Here is a 25,477-nt window from a genome sequence, read left to right as displayed (position 1 = left end):
CACTGTACTAAGTGCTTGGGAAGGGCAATTCAGCAACAAAGAGAGAGCAACCCTTACCCACAGCAGGCTCACAGTCTAGAAGGGGGGAGACAGACAGCAAAACATGTAACAGGCATCATTCATTCATTTAATTGTATTTATTGAGCGCTTACTGTGTGCAGAGCACTGTACTAAGTGCTTGGGAAGGACAATTCAGCAACAAAGAGAGCCCCTCCCTGCCCACAGCGGGCTCACAGTCTAGAAGGGGACGGCAAAACATGTTACAGGCATCATTCATTCATTCGTATTTATTGAGTGCTTACTGTGTGCAGAGCACCGGACTAAGCGCTTGGGAAGGACATATCAGCAACAAAGAGAGCCCCTCCCTGCCCACAACGGGCTCACAGTCTAGAAGGGGGAGACAGACAGCAAAACATGTAACAGGCATCATTCATTCTATCGTTAATTACTGAGCGCTTACTGTGTGCAGAGCACTGTACTAAGCACTTGGGAAGGACAATTCAGCAACGAAGAGAGACACATCTCCACATCTCACCGAGGCTCAAGCACAAAAAATTCTGTCTCACCAGACATTTTACCCCAACAAGGTACCAATCATAGTATAAGGCTGAAAAATGGAGTACGTTGGCTCTGGTGACCCAAGTCCAGCTCCAGTCTGAGAACCTTTTCCTATGTGGTTGTGGCAGAAGGGAGTGCTTCCTGGAGGCATAAGCTGGGTGTGGGATGAGGAAGGATTCGTCTAAATCTAAATCCCTTTCTTCGCTCCTTCCTCGGCTGCAATGGGAGGCTGCACATCCTAATTACAGTGCAGCCGAAACCTATGTTTCTCTTTATAAAACTCATCTTTTACATGGCCTCAAGCGTCAGCCTACGGAGCGGTAGTAATAGTATTTACCAAGCACCAACTGTGTACAGAGCACTGCGCTTAGCATTGGGGAAAAATACACTGGTGTTATGAATGTACAGTTTTCTCTGACCATCTCAATTGTTTTCAGTTTGCCATTTTTAACTCTCAAAAAACCCCAGAAACTATTCTTATAAATAGGAGGAAAAAACTGTTTCAAGGTGAACAGCTGCAACTTGTGAATACATTTTTTGTTTAAAAAAGCTATATCTTTGAAATTACCTCATACGCTTAAAATCTTGATCTCAAATTTGAGGAGACAACAGAATAGAGTTATTTAACTGTTTTTTAAAAAAGTTATATCAAGAAATTTAAGGTTCAGAATCACTGAACAATGATGTACAATCATAATCTGGGTAGGGACTCTTTATATGTTGCCAACTTGTACTTCCCAAGCGCTTAGTACAGTGCTCTGCACACAGTAAGCGCTCAATAAATATGATTGATTGATTGATAATCTATGGAACATCATACCAGGCACTTTTGCAGAAACAGGAAGACATTCTTTTAGATGGATCCCCCTGCGGTATATAAAATTAAACCCTTTATTGAGCAAGCATTTCAAAATAAAATTCTAAAAGTATTGTGCAGAATTTTATTTCAGTCTCAGAAATTCAATTTCTGGTATGGACTGAATGCAGTGTTGTCGCTTTCACTAAGAAACAAGCTTGATCTTTCAAAGAACTCCTTGCTTCTTGACAATTCACTGGGCCAAGAATTAGAACATTTTAATACACATTTCACAGTGTGATCTACCTGCAATTTCTAGGCACCTGGCCATTGTAAAGCTGGCCAAAAGAAGAACGACTAGGGAAGCTGACTTATTTTTCATGGTATTTGTTAAGCATTGTGTGCCAGGCTCTGTACTGAGTGCTGGGTAGATACAAGATAATCAGGTTGGACACAGTCCACGTGCCCCACATTGGGCTCTCAACCTTAAATCCCATTTTACAGATGAGGTAATTGAGACACAGAGAAGTTAAGTGACTTGCCCAAGGTCACGGAGCAGACAAGGGGCATAGCTGGGATTAGATTCCGGGTCTTTATGATTCCCAGATCTGTGCTCTTTCCAATAGGCTAGGCTGCTTCCTTCTCAAGCTCCTCTTCTGTCTTCTATCCCCTAATGTGGGAGCGCCTTAAGAATCAGTTCATTCACTCAACCGTATTTATTGAGCGCTTACTGTTTGCAGAACACTGTACTAAGCGCTTGGGAACTAGTGCCGGCCCCTACCCAACAATGGGCTCACAGTCTAGAAGGGGGAGACAGACAACAAAACAAAACAAGTGGACAGGTGTCAATACCATCAGAATAGATAAATGGAATTATAGCTAAATACACATCCTTAATAAAATAGAGTAATAAATATATACAAATATACACAAGCGCTGAGGGGAAGGGGGTAGGGTAGAGGGAGGGAGTGGGGGTGATGGGGAGGGGAGGAAGAGCAGAGGAAAAGGGGGGGCTCAGTCTGGGAAGGCCTCTTGGAATCAGTTCTACTGTGGATTGGCTATTGTGCCAATTATGTGTCAATAACTGTACATACTGAAACTAAATTCATTTTCTTAGGCAAGAATCAGCAATTTATGGCTTATGAATCATATCTATTCTAATATGACCCCCACCCCCATGGCTCTGGAACTGTGGTGGTGATCAACCTATTAATCACTGGTATTTATGGAACATTTATGTACAGAGCACTGTACTAAGCACTTGGGAAAGTACAACAGAACTAGCAGACACATCCCTTGCCCACAATGGGTGATATCATTACCTTCACATATTGGCTTTTTGGGGAAGGAAATAGCTGGCCTTCCCTGCCCCTTTAGGCTAAAAATGGGAATTCCAGGCCAGAGAGAGGAAGTGGGTAAGGGGTCCGCGGTGAGACGGAAGAGATCAAGGGATAGTGAATAGTAGGAGCTAAAGAAGTGAAGTGTGGGAGCTGGGTCACAGTAGGAAAGGGGTACAGTAGGAAAGGAGGATGGGGAGAGCTGATTAATATTATAAAACAGCTTTTAAATGTCTTTTAACAAGTAAAGCAACAGAGAAATACAGTTAAATTCAATATTTAATCATTTTAATAGACAGCAATTGATACCTTACTAATCTGATCCACTACACATCCATACATTTAAAAATAAAATATAAAATGACAATGTTTCTTGTCAAACTAGAACAGAACCAAATGAGCCCGGCATAGTCACAGTTTTTCTGGCCAGATGGACTGCACAAGAAAACTTTTCTGCTACATATTCCTACGGGATGGGCTCAATGCTGTTTTGTCTCGTACCCTGGGTAAGATAATTAATAACTCTGTTAACTGACTAATTAATGCCCTCTTTAATTAAAAAGCTTGAAAAATTATATCTTCAACACACAACATTCCTTCTGGGTTCCCTTGTGGAGATCTTTGCTGGCAGTGGGGCTGATCTGCCAACAGGCATCACAAACCCTTGTCTGTTGGGGTGAAAATCCTTTTAATAAATAAAAAGCGTTCTCTCGCTCTCTCTCCCCCCCATTAAGTTCCATGACCCAAGGGCAAGATCTTCAAGGTCTGTTCAACTCTTTAAGTTTTAATTTTCATAACTAGTTTATAAGACCTAAATTGAACTTACCCTTAGGTATTTACTTCATTTCACTCTCAGAGAGTATACTTATTGAAACTGCTTTAAATTACTGCAAACAATACTGCCATATTGTGGACAAATCTGGGCTGAATAAGTACTATTTTGAAATTAAAATATGGATGGACAAATTCTTAAAGTAAGTTTTAACTGGTTTTGAAGATTCAGTCATTTTGTGGCAATGCCAACATATACTTGTCACTTCAGAGAAAAACTGAACCTATACGATTTTTGAGTGGGCAGGGAGAGGGGAAGGCAGAGATAATTAAAATTATTCTATACAATTTAATGTGCTGGAATATCAGCTGTCCAAATCACTCTGAGGCCCTTCCTTGAGTTCTTTTCAAGCTAAGTCTTCCTCCCTTTCTTAAATGTAGATGAAGACTGAGCTACCATATGAGAGGGAAGTTGTAATTCTAGGTTTGATTACCTATCTCTGCTATACAACACAACTCGTTCCTGTGCCCTCAGGGTTTCATCATTTCAAGTTCACCCAAAGCCAGAAAGAAACACAAACTCACGATATGCTCCTCCTGCCGATAACCACGAGAGTTAATCAGTCAATGTACTTATCAAGTGGGAGACAAATACAGTTGGTTCTGCAGCAGTCCAGGAAATGATCCTGGAGATGCACATTTCAGTTTTCTCCCACAAGAGTCAAGACACACGCATATGATGAGGAGAGCAAAATTATTACTGCTTTGAAAAAAAAAAATCAATAAAAAATGATCTCTCTTTAAAGTGATTTCTCTTCACTCCCAAATAATTTAAAATTCTAAAAGGAATTTGCCAAATTTCAAAGTGGAATATCAGCAAATTTAAATAGCATACATCAGCTATTCAACACTGAACTGCCTAGAACCTTCAAAATTCAGACTTCCAAGAAGTCACTATCAGTTATTTTGACTGCAAAATCAGTTGGGAGATTGATACGCGATGGCTATATATATTCATGAAAACACTATAAAGTTACACCAAAGAGGTTAAGACTATTTGACCTGGAAAGGTAAGAGGGAGCATGTCTCAATTCTTCAACAGCATAAAAGTATGACTAGGAAGGGATATAGTACCAAATGGATAGTCACCGAACCCTCAGCTCCAGAACAAGGGATCACACACTGAAGTTTGAAGGTGGTAAATTTAATCAAAAGGAAACACTTCCTCACACAGCAGGTACTTAAATACACTAAGTTTGTACTGCAAAAAATTAACGTAGTAAAGGCATTCCAATGTAATACCCTACACAGATTTATAACTAACACTCCCTATGAAGCACAACTCTTGAAGCATCACTGCTGTGGCAAGTACCTAGCAGAGGGAATTAATTGCAAAATAAGGGTTTCTTTAGAAAGACAGGACTTTTTTCCACAAAGAAAGAACATTCAGATAGGTCACAGAAAAACACTTTAATCAAGGCCAAAAAAGCATGGAAAAACCTGGCTCAGGCTTCTCTAACAGCTATTCCATTAAGAATGAACGTGTCTTCACTGTGCATTTTGGACAGACTGCACAGAGTAAGCGCTTCACAGATGCCATCATTATTATTAATATTATTAGACTGTAAGCCCTTAGAGGGGAGGGACTGTGTCAGTCTAGCATTACTCTCCAAGTGTTTAATGCAGTACTCTGCACAAAGTAGGTACACACTAAATCCCATCAATTGACTGGCAGCCATTGTAGATAAAGCCACTGCTGAAAAGAGGAGCATTAAATTTTTCAATTTCAGTGTGGGAACAAACTGCAGGACGGGGCTTTGAGAGGACAGAGGACGAAGAAGCGGAGGGAAGGGAGAATTGCAGTTTGTCTAACCATTTACCACTATCAATTAAAAAGGATATCTAAGATTAAATACTTATTAATTTTTTTTCTAAATGAGGTGATTATACACACTTAAGAGGCTTAATTAGAAAATGACTGTTTCTATTAATAATACACACAACTGGGTATTTCTCCCATCTCTTATATATGTCTATCTCCAAACATTTTCTGGCTAGTTTTCTTGCCTTTCCAGCAAACTTTCAATTAAAAAATGATAAATAATAGCGCTAGAAGGAACCTCAAGAGATATCCAGTGTAGCCCTCCGCCCCAAGGCATGCACGTAAATAGATTAAACCACCTACCAGAGATGTCTGCCTATTCTTTTTTAAGCACCTCCCAGGATGGAAAATTTCATCCTTAGGTTTGGAATAATAATTGAGGACAACTGTCAGCAAAATATTTTAAGATTGAAAGTCTTATTTCCCGAGCAAATACATTTTCCCTTTTCCCCATTAAAAAAGTACAGCAAGGCCTCGTTTGTCGCACAGTTAAGAACTGAGCCAAAAACAGAAACTGCAACCTAGAAAGTGTGGATCCACGACCTTTGACCTTTCAGCTTCCTTCAGCACTGTGGACCACCTCCTCCTCCAAACATTTTCTAAACTTAGCTTCACTGGCACCATCCTCCCCTAGTACTCCAATCTCTCTGCTCGCTGCTCATTTTTTTTTTTAAATAGTATTTGGTAAACAGTTACTCTGTGCCAAGTACTGTATGAAATGCTGCGGCAGATACGAGATAATCTGGTCCCACATGGAGTTCACATTCTAAGCGGGAGGGAGAACAGGTATTTAATCCTTACTTTACAGATGAGGAAACTGCAGCACTGAGAATTTAAGTGACTTGGCCAAGGTCACACACGAGGCAAATGGCAGAGTTGGGATTAGAGGGATTAGAACCCAGGTCCTCTGCCTCCCAAGCCCCAGCTCCTTCCATTAGACTGCTTCCTTCTCCGTCTCTTTCACAGGCTCCTTTTCTGCCTCCCGCCCTTAAGGCTCAGTTCTGTGTCCCTTTCTATTCTCCAACTACGGCCACTCCCTTAGAGAACTCATTCAGTCCCATGACTTCAACTACCCTCTCTATCTGGAAGATTCCCAAAGCTACCTCTCCAGCCCTGGCTCTCTCCTTCTCAGCACTCTCAATTTCTTCCGGCCTTCAGGACATCTCTATTTGGCTGTCCCACCATCACCTCAAAACTAAACAGGTCCCAAACATAACTCCTCATCTTCCCACCCAAACCCCGTCCTCTCTTTGTCTTTCTCATCACTGTAGGCAACACCCCTATCCTTCACCTCCTAAATCCATAACATTGGCAGAATTCTCAACTCACCTCTCATTCAACCCACGTATTCAGTCTGTCACCTACTCAACGGGGCTAAAATGCCATCCTTCCCAACGATCTTCTAACTGCGACTGCTGATCCAAACCCTTGGCATATAGCCTCCTTGACTTCTGCATCAGCCTCCCTGCAGATCTCCCTGCCTCCTGCCTTTCCCTACTTCTCCACTCCAGTCCATATTTCACTCTGCTGCCCTGATCACTCTTCTGAAAAAACACTTTCATGTCTCCCCACTCCTCAAGTATCTCCAGTGGTTGACTATCAACCGTCACATCAAACAGAAACTCCTTACCATGAGCTTTACATCACTCAACCAGCTTGCTTCACTGATTTTCTACTACAATCCAGCCCACATACTTCACTCCTCTAATGCCAATTTACTCACTGTACCTCGATCTCGCCTGTATCTTGCCGCCAACCCCTTGCCCATGTCCTCCCTCTGGCCTAAAAATCCCTCCCTCCCCCTTCACATCTGACAGAATGCTACCTTCAAAGCCTTATTTTCAAGGCAAGAAAGTGCCGCCACTTCCAACGCACAGTGCTATGGGAGCTCAAGGGGACCCGCTCCGTTGGCCCAGGCAATTTCTAGTCTTCTACCCTGCCTAAACCATCTCCTTGTGTGAGGAGTCTATGGCATATGGAGTCTCTCTTCCCTCTTATTTCTTGCTCCTGGCAAAAAAGGTTCATTTTACCCAGCAACTGCTGTTGGCAGACTACCGAATCGGTGTTAAGAGACAGAGAATAGCCTGGATAAATCAAATCCAGAGATGAAACAAATAACCCCTACTACAAATACTCTAAATAATACACTTAGGCATGATATTTAAAAAAAAAAACAACTGTTCTAGCTGGCTGTAAAAAAAAAGCCCATTTTTAATTTAGAGGGCATATTGCAGAGAGCACTTGAAAACAACAGTCTTGCAAAATTGGAAAACGGTCCATAACCCACTAACAGGGGAATAAACATATTCTTCTGCAGGACAAAGTATCTGGCTACCCATGATAAAGCTAAATTAAGAACAGCTGAAAGAAATGTTTTTGATCTAGAAAACAGAAACCATTATCAGTTTGGCAATGTGCAAGTTTCTCATCTCCACATCTTCTATTATTTTCATGATTATGGTCTGAATGGCACACTATTAATAACAGCCAAGGACATACTCCTGAAATGAGTCATATATACAAAGCCGCTTATATGACAGTTCTACAGCTAAATGGGTTTCTGAAGAGCAAACTGCCTATTAAGGTCACTTTTCCCAATAATAAAGCTGATAGATGATTATGGTAAATCAAAAAAAGCCCTGCAGCATTTCATTTTTTTTATCTTACACAACACAGCTTCCAAAGTTTTCAGTGCTCTGAAAAATGTATTTTTTATGCTATTAAGCCTCCAAATTCATCTAACTGCAATTTGTCAATCCGATTCTTTTCCACTCTCTGAGAATTGAGAAGTTAAGACGGGGATGCTGCTTTCCCAAGGTCGGCGCGTATGGGAGTCGGTGAAGCGGTAGTTTGGCAGGGAGGTATGCCCAGCTCCCCAGACTTGTCTCCTCTGACGCCCATCTTCGCCCGCTCCCACCCTGACCGTACTGACGAGAGGAAGGCAGGGTCCTCGGCTCTCGCCAACACCTCCCACCACCTGTGGACCATGCTGTCAGGAGCACTAGTAGTGGTGCGATGGACTATCGTTTAATCTCCAAAACTGACCTGATAATTTTCATGAATAGACAAATCGTCCAAAGTGATGTAATTTAGGGAACAAGGACAATCCAAGAGTAGGCACCTCTAAAGGGAATGGCCGTAATGCTCTTCTTCACCCACTGAGAAGCTGCTGTACTTCTGCACTGATGTTACGTCACAAATATACTAAGTAGACCATGACCTTGAGGCAAATGTGGCAACATTAGCAGCAGTCTCCTGGAAACGAACATGAATTACCTGCTCTGCAGCTATCAGCTGGTTATTTGAGCGGAGGTTTTGGGAAAGGATGGCAATGAACGGGTGAAATTAAAGCAACCGTTAGGTACCTCGAGAAGCCAACAACTGAAAAGCTTAAGTTGGACAGATAAATAATGTGTTCAAGGGTCAGGACTCAGGTAAGCATCACGTGACCACATGCAAACCTTTGGGTTTGGCAGGGTGAACAGTGAGGACAAATATAATAATAATAATGATGGTATTTGTTAAGCGCTTACTATGTTCTAAGAGCTGGGGGGCTACAAGGTAATCAGGTTGTCCCACGGGGGGCTCACAGTCTTAACCCCCATTTTCCAGACGAGGGAACTGAGGCACAGAGAAGTTGAGTGACTTGCCCAAAGTCACACAGCTGACAATTGGCAGAGCTGGGATTTGAACCCATGACCTCTGACTCCCAAGCCTGTGCTCTTTCCACTGAGCCACGCTGCTTCTCTAATATGGGTTGGGCCTTTATGGTAAAATATGGCTTTTTACTGGTACGTGTTAACATTTAGTTGTTTAATTTCATCATCTTTTTCATTTTTACATTTTTACAATTGCTATTTAATCACATAAGTTAATCAAATTAACTATATTGCTTATCATTTTTTAATTATTTATATTGCTTGGGTCCAATTTTTGGATCTTGGGAATGCATAATTAGTTTGATATTTTTCTACGGGAAACTGCACTTGATCTAGTGCTCTTTCATTTAACACCATTTTCACAGAACCAATTCAGTGTGCTAACCGGGATTTTTCAGTAAGCTAATGAACAAGAAGAGTCACAGAATAAATCTGGGCAAAAACAACCCTCATCAATTACAAAGTACCATCAAGTTTTTTCAACGTTTTAAATTTAGTCACAAATGGTTAAAGTCTATACATCAATGAATGCTCAAAGTGAATTTAAATACCTAAGGAGCCACTGAAGGATAGACGGTTCAGACACCAGATTTTCTAAAATATGGTAGAAACCCTGCACAATTGATATCTGAAGCACATCTGAAGCAGCGTGGCTCAGTGGAAAGTGCACGGGCTTTGGAGTCAGAGGTCATGGGGTCAAATCCCGGCTCCGCCAATTGCCAGCTGTGTGAATTTGGGCAAGTCACTTAACTTCTCTGTGCCTCAGTTACCTCATCTGTAAAACGGGGATTAAGACTGTGAGCCCCCGTGGGACGACCTGATCACCTTGTAACCTCCCCAGGGCTTAGAACAGTGCTTTGCACATAGTAAGTGCTTAATTATATAATGATAATAGTAATAATGGCATTTATTAACTGCTTACTATGTGCAAAGCACTATTCTAAGCGCTGGATAAATGCTATCATTATCATTATTATTATTATTATATCTAGAAATTCCTCAGCCTCCAAAAATTGCAATTTGACTAAGCCACCTTCCCCTCATCCCTCCCTTTTGCATCTTGGATAGATGTCTGTTCTGACACACCAACAGAACTGTCTTGCAATAGTTGTCAAAGATCTTCTCTTAGCTTGAGAACACTTTCCCAAACCCTATCTTCCTTGGCCCTCTGTGCTGTTAGTGACACAAACACCTCTTCTCTTCAAAACGATTGATGCTTTTGAGTTTCCTAAGATCCATCTTCAAAGGCTCCTGCACAGTAAATGACCATCAGCACGACATGTCCCAGTAGAGGCTAAATTTTTGGGCCTGGCTTCCAACAGTCCCACATTTAGGAGTGGGGGTAAAGTGACAGAGGAGGAGGCTCAAGGCATGGCAGATGAGGTGCTCCACTCAAAGTGAGACTGGTTCAACCTGGAAATGGCCTGATTTTGCTTGTGGAAACACGAAATGTTACATGTGGGGTGTTTTACATGCACATTTATCCACTCAATTGCTAGAGGTGTAACTTCCAACTGCCCATGAATGGCATCTAGGGAACACCTATGGTAGACAGAATAGTATTTGTTAAGCGCTTACTATGTACCAAGAACTGTTCTAAGCACTGGAGGGGGGGCAAGAATATAAGCAAATCAGGTTGGACACCTGTCCCACATGGGGCTCACAGTCTTTACCCCCATTTTACAGATGAGGCAACTGAGGTAGAGAAAAGATAAGTGAATTGCCCCAGGTCACACCACAGAGAAGCGGTGGAGCCGGGATTAGAACCCACATCCTCTGACTCCCAAGCCCGTGCTCCTGCCACTAAGCCATGCTGCTTCTGCTTGGGAAAATACACAAAAGCAAAAGAAATGACCTCTGTCCTCAAGCTGCTTTAAATTTAGGTATGAATTGGAAGAAATGGTGAAGAAAGACCAATTTCAATTTCCCTCAAAGCTAACTTCCAAGTTAAAGTTTTCACAATAGGTTAAAATCAAATTCAAAATGCCCTCAGTTTTAGAACTATAAACTTAAATTCACTAGGTTGGATGTAATTCCCCATACCATTTGAGTTTGAAAATCTTCACACTATACCTGACTGTTCGCATGGCCGAAAGGAGTACTGGACAAATTGGTAGTTACACTGTGCAAAATAATTTCACCGCTCATAGATCCAGAAGCAATGTAGCAGTCATTCCAATTAAATGTTACACATGTTACTTCATCTTTGTGGTCCTGAAAGAAAAACAAAAACATTTTAGGAATAATCTTAAAAATCTTAATGAAAACTGCTGAATTTGTTCTGGGAGAGGGTCAGATTTACACCCCCCTTTTCTTCCAAGTCTGAAGCAGTTTATTTTTGAATGGAAGTCTACAACTGAAAGATAATTTGACAAACGCAAAGTGGCCACGTCTGCCAAGGGCAACTCTAAAAGCAGGGGGAAACATTTTACGGACACCACCAATGTCCTAACCATCCAAGCACCATTCCACGTGTTAGCTGCTAGTTAGTTTCTTGCTTTGGGTGTGCACCAAATTCTCTCTCAAAGACTCTCATTCACGGACAGTGTCACAGTAGGCAGCGTCATCTTCAAACCTAAAGTCAACTCTTCTACTGTTCTGCGTCACAGTTCTGCATGTTAGGACTCAGAAGTGTTAGATTTAAGTTGGAACAGCATGACCCAGTGGAAAGAAGCACGGGCCTGGGATTCAGAGGACCTGGGCTCTAAACCCAGCTCCACCATCTGCCTGGTGTGTGACTGTGGGCAAGTCACTTCTCTGTGTCTCAGTTTCCTCCCTATAAAATGGGGATTCAACAACTGTCCTCCCTCCTACTAAAACTCTAAGCTTCACGTGGGACTGGAACTCTGTCCGCCCTGGTTGGCTTCTATCTACCCCAATGCTTGGCACACAGTAAGTGCTTAACAAATACCATCACTAATTAACCAGAACAACTTTGGGGTGTCATCTCATTGGCCCTAGAATCTGCCTATTAACAGCTTCCTGCCTGGGAATATTGGTGGCTCTGCAGGGCCCTCCTCACCCTGCCACCAATCTGCCGGGAATCCGGAAAACACCTTGGGAGTCCCCAAGACATCTGGGAGACAAACAGCCAGGACCGGCAGCTGATCAATCAATCAATCAATCAATCGTATTTATTGAGCGCTTACTGTGTGCAGAGCACTGTACTAAGCGCTTGGGAAGTACAAGTTGGCAACATATAGAGACAGTCCCTACCCAACAGTGGGCTCACGGTCTAAAAGGGGGAGACAGAGAACAAAACCAAACATACTAACAAAATAAAATAAATAGAATAGATATGTACAGGTAAAATAAATAAATAAATAAATAGAGTAATAAATATGTACAAACATATATACATATATACAGGTGCTGTGGGGAAGGGAAGGAGGTAAGATGGGGGGATGGAGAGGGGGACGAGGGGGAGAGGAAGGAAGGGGCTCAGTCTGGGAAGGCCTCCTGGAGGAGGTGAGCTCTCAGTAGGGCCTTGAAGGGAGGAAGAGAGCTAGCTTGGCGGATGGGCAGAGGGAGGGCATTTCAGGCCCGGGGGATGACGTGGGCCGGGGATTGATGGCGGGACAGGTGAGAACGAGGTACGGTGAGGAGATTAGCGGCAGAGGAGCGGAAGGTGCGGGGTGGGCTGTAGAAGGAGAGAAGGGAGGTGAGGTAGGAGGGGGCGAGGTGATGGACAGCCTTGAAGCCCAGGGTGAGGAGTTTCTGCCTGATGCGTAGCTGATGAAAACCAAATCCTATTGCTCAACCAGCAGACAAACAGACAGACATGAGGGAATCAGATGCAAACTAAGGAGCAGGCCCAGTGACCACTACAACATTAAATGCAACTGAATGAACATCTCTCATCTTCCAAGGCCCCATCCCAATCAGTATTCACTTTGTGTGTAAAGTTAGGTCTTCACAGTGCAGACTTGGAGGGAAAAAAAAACAACAGAATGTTGCACTGGCCATAGCCAATGAGATAAGTACAGACTGTATTAACTGAATTGGGTGTCAGGTGTAATAAACAATTAGTTTCTTACCTTAAGAGATCGATGAAGTCTTTTAGATTTTAAATCCCAGATATTAACAGTATGATCGAGACCTCCACTTACAAGATACATAGATGTGGAACTTAAATTTACACATGTCTGCTTTTGCTATAAAAAAGAGGAAATACTTTGTATTGTATATTCTAAATAGAAAAGTCGTTAAACTGTAAAATGGTTAAACAGTATTAATAGTCCTGCTTCTCATTTCCATGATTCCCCCACCTCAAATCTCTTCCCAAATCACATCATTACCCATCTTAAAATAGTTGTGTTCCCCAACTAATCCCTACCTTCCCAGAAAGAATCATTAACAGCCACCTTAGCAATTATACATATCAATTTAGTCCACATTACTCATATTTTTTACTACTCATTCTCTACATTTTTGCTATCGGTTTATTTTCCCTTTTTTCCCCTCATTCTCCTATTTAATGTATATAATGTGTGTTCACCTGTCACCCCCATTAAAATGTAGGAGTCTACCGGGTTGAGATTGTGTCTCTCACTTTTTACTGTATTCACCCAAACCCTGCTTTTTATGACTGTGCAGACAAATGCTTCTATTATGCCTTAGTAATTAATCCAAATTCATGCTCTTCATTTGGCCTCCACAATAAAGCCGAGGAGTCGATTTCCAGTTTTTGCCCTTAAGCAGTTATGCTTTCTCATTTAGCAGTTATATAACCACTAAATTTAACCCACATATTGTAGATGTTTCCCCACAAATTCACTGGTAAGACTCCTTCCCATTTTTCTATGATGATACATCCCAGAATCGCTACGTGGGTTTATTTCAAACCAATTAACTCACAAGCCCAAGTGACAGTGACAAGTTATGTGTCTTAGCCTTATCCATGGCAGGTGGGCAGACAAAGCATGATGTCAAGGCATAGTTTCATACTAACTGTCATCAAATATCACTGATTCAGTGGTCCCCAAATATCACCACCTATATTATTCTTAGAGGGCAATATGGGATTTCAATGATTTATAATAAAACAACAGGAGAACCACTGACAGTCATCTCACTCTGAATCAGTAAGTTAGCAAGTACTTATTCAGTGCCCACAGGGCACACACTATTTAGCACAGAATAGATATGGTCCATACCCTCCAGGCTTACAAATTAGTGGTGGGGAGGGAGGCAAAATACACCTCCTCTCCTCTCAAAAAAAGAAAAAATAAAACCACTGAAATACATAATTGACTGGCAGTAGCTACATGGAGGAATGAGAAAATCAGATCTCTGATTGTGTGGGCAGGTTAAATAGGTGGAATTAATCAAGATAAGCTCTTTGAAGCAAGTACAGTTGTGGTGTTTTAGCTAGAATTTGATGGGGAGAGACTTGTTTCTTGCAGATGGACAAAGATTCAAAAGAGCATGAGGGAGGGGCGTGGAAGGGGCAAACAGCGCTGAGGCGGTCTGCCTGGGCTTCTGAGAAGTATTAGAAAATAAAACTAGGGGTCAGTTAATGAAGGGCTTTGATAGTACTACTGTAAGGGAAGAGGTAAAGCAGTGCAGGGGTGGGGGAGAGCACAAAATCATCCCAATAGACCTCCTTCCCCTCCCAACTCTTTCCTTCTGCCAATGTTGGACCAAAAACGGACCCAATAGTTCCAGAGAGTGGACAATGGACTGAAAAAATATGGCCCGAGAAGAACAGGGTGGGTGAAAACTTGGTCCCAGGAATCCAACTAGGGCCCAGGAAGGCTCAAGTTATGTGTTACATAAACCAGAGCACTTCTTAAAATAAATAAATAAATAAATATATATATATATATATATATATATATATATATATATATATATATATATATATAAACACATCTCTTCCAAAAGGCCCTCCTTGACTAACCCTTCATTTCCCCATTTCATTTGCCATCACCTAGGGACTTGAGTCCTTAGCCCTTAAGGCCTTCGATGCTCACCCTTACCTTAGTCCCACGGAACTTAAAGCATACTTACTGAGCACTTACTGTGGGCAGTGCACTGTATTAAGTACTTGGGAGAGTACACCATAATAAAGTTGGTAGGCATATTCCCACTTATGAATATATCCAAATTTATATTAACATCTGTCCCCTCCACTAGACTATAAGCTCCTCGAGGGCAGGGATCACGTCTACCAACTCTATTGCACTGTGCTCTCCCAAGCCCCTACTACAGTTCAGCATACAGCAGTAAGTTCTTGATAAATTCATTCAATTGTATTTATTGAGCACTTATTGTGTGAAGAGCACTGTACACTGTACTAAGCGCTTAATATCATTGATTGATGCATCACCTGAGATTAAGGTGACTTGGGCCCACTCAGGGAATTTAACAGAAAGGACTAAGAGGATTGACGCTACACTGTAAGCTCGCTCTGGGCAGGGAATGTGTCTAATACTGTATTGTACTCTCCTGAACGCTTAGTACAGTGCTCCGCACACAGTAAAGGCTCAATAAATACGACCAAATGAATGAATGCCTGGATTTGAGCAGTGCTGTAGAGGAAATAGATTGACTTGGCTACTGAAAACTTAAGGAGAAAGACCACACAACAAAGATTACCCCATGAACATTGGAAGGGAAAGGGGAAGAGGAGGGGGGAGCAATGGGAATATGGCACTGGTCAATGGTACTGAGTCATAAAACTAATCACCCCTACTCCTCATGTGTTATTTGGCAGCCGTAAACTTGGGAATGCTTTGTTCTACCTGTGCTTAATAGATACCACATCGTCTTTTGATTTGAACTTAATTTCCCCAGCCTTGATTTTGGGATACTCCCACCCCTCTTCAAGTCTGATTTATGCTATGTTCTCTCATGAGACTACCAAACATCAATTGAAATTTAATGAAAGATCTATTACTCTTACGTCTGCGGTTCAGAACGTACCGATAAACAAAAAGCAACACCGCCAGTTCTCTTCCACAGTGCAACTCCAGATGAAAAGACAGAAAACAATGCAACGACAAAACAACTCAGCTATACTTACCCCTTCTGCTAATTCTAAGAGTGGAAGAGGTTTACATTTGCAATTTGAAACGACTATTTTGTCACCAGTGGTAGACGCAGTAACCAGAAAATTATCTGAATGAGGAGTTATGGAACATGGAATAGAACTGGTACAGTCACTGACAAGCGAACATAGTAGCAATTCCTTGCTCTTAACCAAATCAATTACAATGAAAACCAACCACCTTTCAGACCTTGGGTATTTTCTGATCTTTGAAAGTAAGCAGTGTCTGACTGATTTTTGCATGTCCTGACGGTCTTGTAACACATCTATTTCCTATTTCTTTGTTGAAGAGCAGACGGATGGGTTCCACTTTATCTCTCAAGCATCACCATTTATTCGTCCTAGTGTCAATCTTACTTATTGGCATGCTGTTCCACAAAGCTATTATCCAAAGGCATAAGCATTATGTTAAAATCCCACCGCGTTTCCCTATCCTTTTTCCAACTGAAAAAAAAATCCTACCAAAAAAATACAATCGTTCTTCTTAGCAACTTAGGCTCGGAATTCTGAAAAGAAAAGGCTTTACAGAAGACATACTGGAAAAATTATTTGAAGTTCATTTTAATCTTTTTATAAATGAAGAACAGCTGTTTCCTCAGGGTTTGACTGGTGTTCTTATTGGCTTAGATATGGTTCCTAGGAGGCAACTGGCTGAGAGAGCTGGGCCATGGAAAGGAGAACAGATCAAAGAGCTGGGAAAAGAAAGAGGAAAAGAAAGAGGAGAAGAAAGGAGAGAGATCTGTACCCTTTAAACACTTGATATTCGCCCTACCTTGACCCCACAGCAGTAATGTCCATAACTGTATAAACATCTGCCTCCCGGGCTAGTCTGTATGCTCCTCATGGGCAGGGAACGTGTCTACTCACTCTGTGGTACTGTACTCTCCCAAGGAAGCGCTCAATAAATACCACCCATTGACTGAAAGAGTGATGGGCAAGGAAAGGGAGCAGGAGTAACAAGATTGTTGGAGGCCCAAGTAGGGAAGTGAGAAAATCCATTTGATTGTGCCTTTCTGAACATCCTGAAGTAGTGTCAGACTAGAAAATTCCATTTTCAAAAACAGCAAAACTACCCTTAGCGGGTGGTACCTGAAAACTGCTTTTGAAAAGCGCATTTTTGATTTAGTAAAATGCTACAGAGTGAAGAGAGAGATAGAGACTTATGGTGATTTTTGAGCATTAGCGCCTGGATTTTTTTTAAAAAAAAAAACACCTCTTCCGGATTTCACATAAAAGCTAGAACTTATAGATCTAGGTGTTTTCTCTCAAATGTAAATATCACTTCATTTCCTCTCCCCCTCCTCCCCGTCTCCACCCCCCTGCCTTACCTCCTTCCCTTCCCCACAGAACCTGTATACATGTATATGTTTGTATGTATTTATTAATCTATTTATTTATCTTCCTCGTACATATCTATTCTACTTATTTTATTTTGTTAATATGTTTTGTTTTGTTCTCTGTCTCCCCCTTCTAGACTGTGAGCCCACTGTTGGGTAGGGACCATCTCTATAGGGACCGTCCCTATATGTTGCCAACTTGTACTTCCCAAGCGCTTAATACAGTGCTCCGCACACAGTAAGCGCTCAATAAATACAACTGATTGATTGATTGATTAAAAGGTGGGGAGGAGAGGAGTGGCAGAGCTGGGGAAGAGTCCTACTGCAGAGAAGCAGCATGACCTAACGGATAGAACACGGGCCTGAGAGTCAGGACCTGGGTTCTAATCCTGCTCTGCTACTTGTCTGTGACCGCAGGCGAATTTATTAACTTCTCTGGGCCTCAATTACCTTATCTGTGGAATGGGAAGCAGCATGGTGTAGTGGACAGAGCAAGAGCTTGGGACGCAGAAGGTCACGGGTTCTAACCCCGGATCTGCCACTTGTCTGCTGTGTGAACTTGGACAAGTCACTTCACTTCTCTGTGCCTCGATTGCCTCATCTGTAAAAGGGGGATTGAGACTGTGGGCCCCAAGTGGGACAGACTGTAAACTTGTTGTGCGCAAGGAATGTGTCACTTTATTTTTGGATGTATGTACATGCATAGGTCTGTATATATCTGTAATTTATCTATTTATTTATATTACTGTCTGTCTCTCTAGACTGTGAGCTTGCTGTAGGCGGGACTATGTCTCCCAAGTGCTTAGTACAGTGTGCTGCATACAGTAAACGCTCAAGAAATACAACTGAATGAACGAATAACAGGGACTGTGTCCAACCTGATTTGCTTGTATCCACCCCAGCACTTAGTACAGTGCCTGGCACATAATAAGCGCTTAACAAATACCATCATTATTAATGGGGATTAAGACAACAAGCCCCATTTGGTGCATGTACTGTGTTCAACCTATGTTGTATTTACCCCATCACCTTAGTACAGTGCCTTGCACATAGTAAACACTGAACAAATACCATTATTAAAAAAAAATCAAAAGAGAGGAGAGCCGGGAGAGAGTAGCAGGCCAGGATCCCAGAAAGGACACCAGAGCGCAGGTTGGGTATTTCGGCCAGGATTGAACAGGTCTCAGATTAAACTTTCTGGCGAAGTTTAGCTCGTGCAAATGACTCTCAATTAAATGCAGATTCCTTCATATTTCATAAACAGGCTAATAAGCCTGTGTTCTAAACTAAAATGGCTAAGGCAATAAACAGCAAAATAGTTAAGCTCTTAGACTAGTGATGATCTTTAGACTAAGTACAATAATTTTGGTATCCTTAAAATGGTATTTTCTGCTCTTATTCTTGCCTAATAATAATAATAATGGTATTTGTTAAGTGCTTACTATGTGTCAAGCACTGTTATACTGGGGTAGATACAAGGTAATCAGGGTGTCTCACGTGGGGCTCACGGTCTTCATCCCCATTTTACAGATGAGGTCACTGAGGCACAGAGAAGTGAAGGGACTTGCCCAAGGTCACACAGCAGACAAGTGGCGCCACGCTGCTTCTCAAAACATGCCCAAGTCATGTCCGGGCCTGTCCAAGGAGGCTCTGAATGACCAAGCTGGGACTTTGGGGCAATCTCTCAAAATGATAATAATAATACCAATTATTAAGTTAGTATTTTTTAAGCACTTACCATGTGCCACGCACCGTTCTAAGCACTGGGGTAGATACAAGGTGATCAGATTATCCCACGTGGGGCTCACAGTCTTCATCCCCATTAGACAGATGAGGTCACTGAAGCCCAGAGAAGTGAAGCGACCCCCACCGCAGCGCTTAGAACAGTGCTTGGCACATAGTAAGAGCTTAACAAATGCCATCATTATTATTATTATCAGACTGTGAGCCCGTTGTGGGATAGGGACCGTCTCTAGATGTTGCCGACTTGTCTTTCCCAAGCACTCAGTACAGTGCTCCGCACATAGTAAGCGCTCAATCAATACGACTGAATGAGTAACAGAGTTGATAGACACTTTCCCTGCCCACATGAGCTTACAGTCTAGGAGACAGAAATTAATATAAATTATGGATTTGTTAATGATGTGCATATAGCTATAATTCTATTTGTTCTAACGGTTTTGACACCTGTCTCCATGTTTTGTTTTGTCGTCTGTCTCCCCCTTCTAGACTGTGAGCCTGTTGCGGGGGTAGGGACCGTCTCTAGATGTTGCCGACTTGTCCTTCCCAAGTGCTCAGTACAGTGCTCCGCACATAGTAAGCGCTCACTCAATGTGATTCCTCTCCCCCTCCTCCCCCCTCCATCCCCCCCACCTTACCTCCTTCCCTTCCCCACAGCACCTGTATATATGCATATGTTTGTGCATATTTGTTACTCTATTGATTTATTTATACTTGTACATACCTATTCTATTTATTTTATTTTGTTAATGTTGCCAACTTGTACTTCCCAAGCGCTTAGTAGAGTGCTCTGCACACAGTAAGCGCTCGATAAATACGATTGATTGATTTATATGTATATATGTTAGTACATATTTCTTACTCTATTTATTGATTTATTTTACTTGTACATATCTATTCTATTTATTTTATTTTGTTAATATGTTTGGTTTTGTTCTCTGTCTCCCCCTTTTAGACTGTGAGCCCGCTGTTGGGTAGGGCCCGTCACTAGATGTTGCCAACTTGTACTTCCCAAGCGCTCAATACAGTGCTCTGCACACAGTAAGCGCTCAATAAATATGATTGATTGACATCTATTCTGTTTTGTTTTGTTGTCTGTCTCCCCCTTGTAGACTGTGAGCCCACTGTTGGGTAGGGACCGTCTCTAGATGTTGCCAACTTGGACTTCCCAAGCGCTTAGTCCAGTGCTCTGCACACAGTAAGTGCTCAATAAATATGCTTGATTGATTTCTATTCTATTTTGTTAACATGTTTGGTTTTGTTCTGTCTCCCCCTTCTAGACTGTGAGCCCACTGTTGGGTAGGGACTGTCTCTATATGTTGCCAACTTGTACTTCCCAAGCGCTTAGTACAGTGCTCTGCATACAGTAAGCGCTCAATAAATACGATTGATTGATTAATCCCAGCTCCGCACATGTCTCCCCTCTAGACTGTAAGCTCATTGTGGGCACAGAACATAACAACTGCTTAGAACAGTGCTTTGCACATAGTAAGCGCTTAACAAATGCCATCATTAGACTGTGAGCCCACTGTTGGGTAGGGACTGTCTCTAGATGTTGCCAACTTGGATTTCCCAAGCGCTTAGTCCAGTGCTCTGCACACAGTAAGCGCTCAATAATACAATTGATTGATTGATATGTATATATGTTTGTACATATTTCTTACTCTATTTTACTTGTACATATCTATTCTATTTCATTTTGTTAATACGTTTGGTTTTGTTCTCTGTCTCCCCCTTTTAGACTGTGAGCCCACCGTTGGGTAGGGCCCGTCTCTAGATGTTGCCAACTTGGACTTCCCAAGTGCTCTGCACACAGTAAGCGCTCAATAATACGATTGACTGATTGATTATGTATTTATGTTTGTACATATTTCTTACTCTATTTTACTTGTACATATCTATTCTGTTTTGTTAATATGTTTGGTTTTGTTGTCTGTCTCCCCCTTCTAGACTGTGAGCCCACCGTTGGGTAGGGCCTGTCTCTCTATGTTGCCAACTTGGACTTCCCAAGCGCTTAGTCCAGTGCTCTGCACACAGTAAGAGCTCAATAAATACGATTAATTGATATCTATTTTATTTTGTTAATATGTTTGGTTTTGTTCTCTGTCTCCCCCCTTCTAGACTGTGAGCCCACTGTTGGTTAGGGCCTGTCTCTCTATGTTGTCAACTTGGACTTCCCAAGCGCCTAGTCCAGTGCTCCGCACACAGTAAGCGCTCCATAATATGATTGATTGATATGTATATATGTTTGTACATATTTCTTACTCTATTTTACTTGTACATATCTATTCTATTTTGTTAACATGTTTGGTTTTGTTGTCTGTCTCCCCCTTCTAGACTGTGAGCCCACTGTTGGGTAGGGCCTGTCTCTCTACGTTGCCAACTTGGACTTCCCGAGCGCTTAGTACAGTGCTCCGCACACACTAAGCGCTCAATAAATACGACTGATTAATTGATATCTATTTTATTTTGTTAATATGTTTGGTTCTGTTCTCTGTCTCCCCCCTTCTAGACTGTGAGCCCACTGTTGGGTAGGGCCCGTCTCTCTATGTTGCCAACTTGGACTTCCCAAGCGCTTAGTCCAGTGCTCTGCACACAGTAAGCACTCAATAATGCGATTAATTGATATGTATATGTTTGTACCTATTTCTTACTCTATTTATTTTACTTGTACGTATCTATTCTATTTTATTTTAATATGTTTGGTTCTGTTCTCTGTCTCCCCCTTCTAGACTGTGAGCCCACTGTTGGGTAGGGCCTGTCTCTCTATGTTGCCAACTTGGACTTCCCAAGCGCTTAGTCCGGTGCTCTGCACACAGTAAGCGCTCAATAAATACGATTGATTGATTGACATCTATTCTATTTGAGTTTGTTAATATGTTTGGTTTTGTTCTGTCTCCCCCTTCTAGACTGTGAGCCCACTGTTGGGTAGGGCCTGTCTCTCTATGTTGCCAACTTGGACTTCCCAAGCGCTTAGTCCAGTGCTCTGCACACAGTAAGCACTCAATAAATACGATTGATTTCTATTCTATTTTATTTTGTTAACATGTTTGGTTTTGTTCTCTGTCTCGCCCTTCTAGACTGTGAGCCCACCACTGGGTAGGCCCCGTCTCTAGATGATGCCAACTTGGACTTCCCAAGCACTTAGCCCAGTGCTCTGCACACAGTAAGCGCTCAATAATACGATTGATTGATATGTATATGTTTGTACCTATTTCTTACTCTATTTTACTTGTACATATCTATTCTATTTTATTTTAATATGTTTGGTTCTGTTCTGTCTCCCCCTTCTAGACTGTGAGCCCACTGTTGGGTAGGGCCTGTCTCTCTATGTTGCCAACTTGGACTTCCCAAGCGCTTAGTCCAGTGTTCCGCACACAATAAGCGCTCAATAAATACGATTGATTGATATCTATTCTATTTTATTTTGTTAATATGTTTGGTTTTGTTCTCTGTCTCGCCCTTCTAGACTGTGAGCCCACCATTGGGTAGGCCCCGTCTCTAGATGATGCCAACTTGGACTTCCCAAGCACTTAGCCCAGTGCTCTGCACACATTAAGCGCTCAATGATACGATTGATTGATATGTATATGTTTGTACCTATTTCTTACTCTATTTATTTTACTTGTACATATCTATTCTATTTTATTTTAATATGTTTGGTTCCGTTCTCCGTCTCCCCCTTCTAGACTGTGAGCCCACAGTTGGGTAGGGCCTGTCTCTCTATGTCGCCAACTTGGACTTCCCAAGCGCTTAGTACAGTGTTCCGCACACATTAAGCGCTCAATAAATACGATTGATTGATATCTATTCTATTTTATTTTGTTAATATGTTTGGTTTTGTTCTCTGTCTCGCCCTTCTAGACTGTGAGCCCACCATTGGGTAGGCCCCGTCTCTAGATGATGCCAACTTGGACTTCCCAAGCACTTAGCCCAGTGCTCTGCACACATTAAGCGCTCAATGATACGATTGATTGATATGTATATGTTTGTACCTATTTCTTACTCTATTTATTTTACTTGTACATATCTATTCTATTTTATCTTAATATGTTTGGTTCCGTTCTCCGTCTCCCCCTTCTAGACTGTGAGCCCACTGTTGGGTAGGGCCTGTCTCTCTATGTCGCCAACTTGGACTTCCCAAGCGCTTAGTACAGTGTTCCACACACAATAAGCGCTCAATACGATTGATTGATATCTATTTTATTTTGTTAGTATGTTTGGTTCTGTTCTCTGTCTCCCCCCTTCTAGACTGTGAGCCCACTGTTGGGTAGGGCCTGTCTCTCTATGGTGCCAACTTGGACTTCCTAAGCGCTTAGTACAGTGTTCTGCACACATTAAGCGCTCAATCAATACGATTGATTGATTGATTGATCGAATGAAGGCGGGGCCCGTGGGCCCCGGGCCGAGTAAAGGATACTATTGTTGGTCCAGCACAAAGAGCCGATGCCGGGGGAGGAGCTGTGGGGGTTGAACCGCTCCAACACTGTGAGAGACGCCGAGTCCCAGATCTTCACGTCATCCCCCGCTGAGGCGAACCTGCGCTCCTCCTGCATGCCGGCGCGCGCCGCGCAGGCTGGCGGGCTCAAGGCCCCCCGCGCCGGGCCGCGCCACGTTACCGGCAGCCCCCGGGGACCCTGGAAACCTCCGCGGGCCGCCGAGGCGCGAGGGCGGAAGCGGAAGAGGGCGGGCGGGGAGCGCCGGCTTTCCCGCCACGGCTCCCGGCGCTGGCCACGCCCCTTAACCTCCCATCGGGCGGCCCTATTGGCTGGGCGGCGGCCAATAGCAGGGAGGGGGCGGGGCCCGGAGAGAGGGAAAACACGGATCCAGGATCAGGAGCCGGACTCGCCATCCCAGGCGCTCCGCTCCGGGGGAGATCCGGTCCGCGGAGCAGGTGGAGTCCACCCCGGGCTCCTCCTCCTCCTAATAATAATAATAGCATTTATTAAGCGCTTACTATGTGCAAAGCACTGTACTAATCAATCAATCAATCAATCGTATTTATTGAGCGCTTACTATGTGCAGAGCACTGTACTAAGCGCTTAGCAATGTACTAAGCGCTGGCGAGATTACAAGGAGAGCACCTGTATATATGTTTGTACATATTTATTACTCTATTTTACTTGTACATATCTATCAATCTACAATCAATCAATCGTATTTATTGAGCGCTTACTATGTGCAGAGCACTGTACTAAGCGCTTAGCCCTGTACTAAGCGCTGGCGAGATTACAAGGAGAGCACCTGTATATATGTTTGTACATATTTATTACTCTATTTATTCATTTTACTTGTACATATCTATCAATCTACAATCAATCAATCAATCAATCGTATTTATTGAGCGCTTACTAGGTGCAGAGCACTGTACTAAGCGCTGGCGAGATTACAAGGAGAGCACCTGTATATATGTTTGTACATATTTATTACTCTATTTATTCATTTTACTTGTACATATCTATCAATCTACAATCAATCAATCAATCAATCGTATTTATTGAGCGCTTACTAGGTGCAGAGCACTGTACTAAGCGCTGGCGAGATTACAAGGAGATCACCTGTATATATGTTTGTACATATTACTCTATTTATTCATTTTACTTGTACATATCTATCAATCTACAATCAATCAATCAATCGCATTTATTGAGCGCTTACTATGTGCAGAGCACTGTACTAAGCGCTTAGCAATGTACTAAGCGCTGGCGAGATTACAAGGAGATCACCTGTATATATGTTTGTACATATTTATTACTCTATTTATTCATTTTACTTGTACATATCTATCAATCTACAATCAATCAATCAATCGTATTTATTGAGCGCTTACTAGGTGCAGAGCACTGTACTAAGCGCTGGCGAGATTACAAGGAGAGCACCTGTATATATGTTTGTACATATTTATTACTCTATTTATTCATTTTACTTGTACATATCTATCAATCTACAATCAATCAATCAATCGTATTTATTGAGCGCTTACTATGTGCAGAGCACTGTACTAAGCGCTTAGCAATGTACTAAGCGCTGGCGAGATTACAAGGAGAGCACCTGTATATATGTTTGTACATATTTATTACTCTATTTTACTTGTACATATCAATCTACAATCAATCAATCGTATTTATTGAGCGCTTACTATGTGCAGAGCACTGTACTAAGCGCTTAGCAATGTACTAAGCGCTGGCGAGATTACAAGGAGAGCACCTGTATATATGTTTGTACATATTTATTACTCTATTTATTCATTTTACTTGTACATATCTATCAATCTACAATCAATCAATCAATCAATCGTATTTATTGAGCGCTTACTAGGTGCAGAGCACTGTACTAAGCGCTGGCG

The 25,477-nt window shown here is 42.2% G+C and overlaps 1 protein-coding gene across 1 annotated transcript in view; it reads right to left on the bottom strand.

The window, feature by feature from the left end:
- NEDD1 (NEDD1 gamma-tubulin ring complex targeting factor) overlaps positions 1 to 23,730 on the bottom strand; it is a 47,984-nt gene extending 24,254 nt beyond the window's left edge. Inside the window, exons 1-4 of the mRNA XM_038756778.1 lie at positions 23,552 to 23,730; positions 16,031 to 16,125; positions 13,041 to 13,157; positions 11,077 to 11,217 (exon numbers count right to left, since the gene is read on the bottom strand). Of these exons, the coding sequence (XP_038612706.1) occupies positions 11,077 to 11,217; positions 13,041 to 13,157; positions 16,031 to 16,125; positions 23,552 to 23,687 (489 nt within the window). The 5' untranslated portion in view covers positions 23,688 to 23,730. The remainder of the gene's footprint in view (positions 1 to 11,076; positions 11,218 to 13,040; positions 13,158 to 16,030; positions 16,126 to 23,551) is intronic.
- Between the last annotated feature and the right edge of the window lie 1,747 nt (positions 23,731 to 25,477).

This window comes from Tachyglossus aculeatus, chromosome 14, assembly GCF_015852505.1.
Source record: "Tachyglossus aculeatus isolate mTacAcu1 chromosome 14, mTacAcu1.pri, whole genome shotgun sequence".
Taxonomy (NCBI): Eukaryota; Metazoa; Chordata; class Mammalia; order Monotremata; family Tachyglossidae; genus Tachyglossus; species Tachyglossus aculeatus.
This window is presented reverse-complemented; position numbering and strand designations above follow the sequence as displayed.